This window comes from Nestor notabilis, unplaced genomic scaffold (genome assembly GCF_000696875.1).
Source record: "Nestor notabilis isolate BGI_N333 unplaced genomic scaffold, ASM69687v1 scaffold12897, whole genome shotgun sequence".
Taxonomy (NCBI): Eukaryota; Metazoa; Chordata; class Aves; order Psittaciformes; family Psittacidae; genus Nestor; species Nestor notabilis.
The window spans coordinates 38,162-40,452 of NW_009937166.1; the positions used below are offsets into that span (position 1 = coordinate 38,162).

At 38.5% G+C, this 2,291-nt stretch overlaps 1 protein-coding gene across 1 annotated transcript in view; it reads left to right on the forward strand.

Moving 5' to 3' along the window:
- Nucleotides 1-2,009, forward strand: part of LOC104408949 (E3 ubiquitin-protein ligase RFWD2) — a gene marked incomplete at both ends in the record, with an annotated part of 40,164 nt that extends 38,155 nt beyond the window's left edge. The window contains one exon of the mRNA XM_010018697.1: nt 1,874-2,009. Within this exon, the coding sequence (XP_010016999.1) occupies nt 1,874-2,009 (136 nt within the window). The remainder of the gene's footprint in view (nt 1-1,873) is intronic.
- Between the last annotated feature and the right edge of the window lie 282 nt (nt 2,010-2,291).

Sequence of the window (2,291 nt, forward strand, 5' to 3'; positions counted from 1 at the left end):
TTAAATTTGATTTAAATAGGATTTGATGTTGATTTAAAGCTTTTTGCATGAAGTTCCTATGACTGTTCTAGTAGGGAATGGAGATAAAAATATAACTCTTAATTATGAAATGGCCTTGCACTTTGACAGGAAAATGTCTTGAGAAATAGCATTCGGTTTTCCAGGCACAGATACAGAATAAATAATACGAGGACTGCTGCTTGATCCCTAAATGGGGAAATGAAAGAGTAGCAGTTATTTGTTCCTATCATAGTGTCATAAGAGAAAACAGTCTTTGAAAAACACTGGCTGATGTGCTTTTTCTTGAGCTGTTTCCTGTAGTGGTCAGGTGCCAGTGATTTTCATTTTGAGTAGCACTTTGTTCATTTTGCTCCTTTTGATACATCTGACAAGGGTAATGGATATGCTTTTACCCTTAAACATGCTAATTACTAGCCTTCACTGTTCCTTTATGCGATCAAATACTAAATAGCATTTCAGGGACATTTCATAGTGTTCAAAGTGTAGAGCCAGATAATTCCTCATGGCAAGGAATTACCAGGGTGCAAAAAGTGATTATTCTCTGGTTTTCCACAAGAAATCACAGGTCTATTTTGCCTTTATAGATCAATTTCTTCATTTTTTCACCCCCGTATTTCCAAAACTTTCTAATACGGGAACTTTGTTATTTCCTTATGCTGCTGATAAGGAAATGGATTAAGGATAACTTAACTGGTGGGTGGAATTTTATCTCAGCTGTGTGAGTCGTGTGGTTTCTCTGCCGCTGCAGTGGTAGTTTAAGAGGAGATGAGGTGTGCACTACCTGTAAACCAAGATGCTCTGTGTTAGTGCTGAGAGAGCAGCAATAACTGTAGTTTCCTTACATTGCACTGGTGCAAAAAGACAAAGTGAGGCTGGGAGCATTAGAGGAGGAAGGGAAAAATTGCGGCAAATTCTGGGGCTTATTACAAAGCCTGAAGGCTCTACCCAATGCCTGACTGCAGATCCATGATCTTAGTGGGATCCCTGATTTGCCCATGTGACATCACTATAATAATTTTAAAATGGTTTATGTAAAATTCTGTATATCTCAAGAAAAGTTGAGACTTCTGAGGAAATTAGGGAATGATTTTCAATTATCTGCACTGCAATTTAGTTTTAACTTTTGTAGTAAACTGTTCCATTTCCCACAGAATATTTATCATCATTATTCAGGCTGGCTCAGTTTCACTTTGTCTGCTGAAGGTCATAATTTTCACAAAACTTATAGTACAGGCAGTCTTCTAGTTTCATGCTTGTCTTCCTTCTCCAACCCTGAAACAACTCTCCCTTAGCTCTGCTGCTTTTGGAGTAACAAGAGAAATATGTTTTAGTAAAAGTATTTTGAATGTAACTGACATCAAATGTAGGCATATTGTAACAGAAGTATAGGGAAAGGAATATATTTTCACCTCCATAAAAACTAGACATGTTTTATATACACATAGACAGTGTATTTTGATATGCCTAAAGATTCTTTTTCTGTTAATAACTATGTGGCTTATGGGCTCTGAATTTGAATAAAATAAATGAGCTTACCAGGAAAGCTGCATTTGTAATCTCTAGACAGATTCTCAGAACAGTAAGTTCACCCAGCAATGCAGAGTAAAGACTTTAATTTGTGCTCTGAAAAATCATACTTCCTTCAGGGAATGCTAAAGGTGGGAGCAAACCTGGTTTTGACCCCAAGCAACAAGCAGAGATAGTGTCATGTGAAGATTGCATCTTGATTATTTTTTTTTTTGGTGTGTGTGTATTTTTTTGGGTTGGTTTGTTTGTTTGGTTTGGTTGTTTGTTTGTGGCTGAGTTTATCATCTTTGTTTCTGTCCTCCCCAATGCTGCTGCCTCTCCCTAGATGACAGCAGAACCACAAGCCAGTTGGATGAGTTTCAGGAGTGTCTATCCAAGTTCACGCGCTACAACTCTGTCCGACCCCTGGCAACACTGTCTTACGCGAGTGACCTCTACAATGGCTCCAGCATAGTATCCAGGTAAGATATAATGTGCTTCTAATGGTTTTCATGCTGTTACAGGCTGCTGAGGCTGAGTTAATAACCTGTATTCAACAAGTTATGGTCTGTACATACATAACGCTTTGCTTCCCAAAACCAGTTTTGGTCTGTGAAAGCACTCAAGGACAGTTCCCATTGGTACTAGTCAAGTACCCACTGGTACTTATTTCAATTGTTCCCACTGGTGTTGGTCAAGCCTGAATTCAGAACCTTTGAGGTGCCATTGAGTATCTGTACCTGTTGTGATAAAGCACAAAGCAT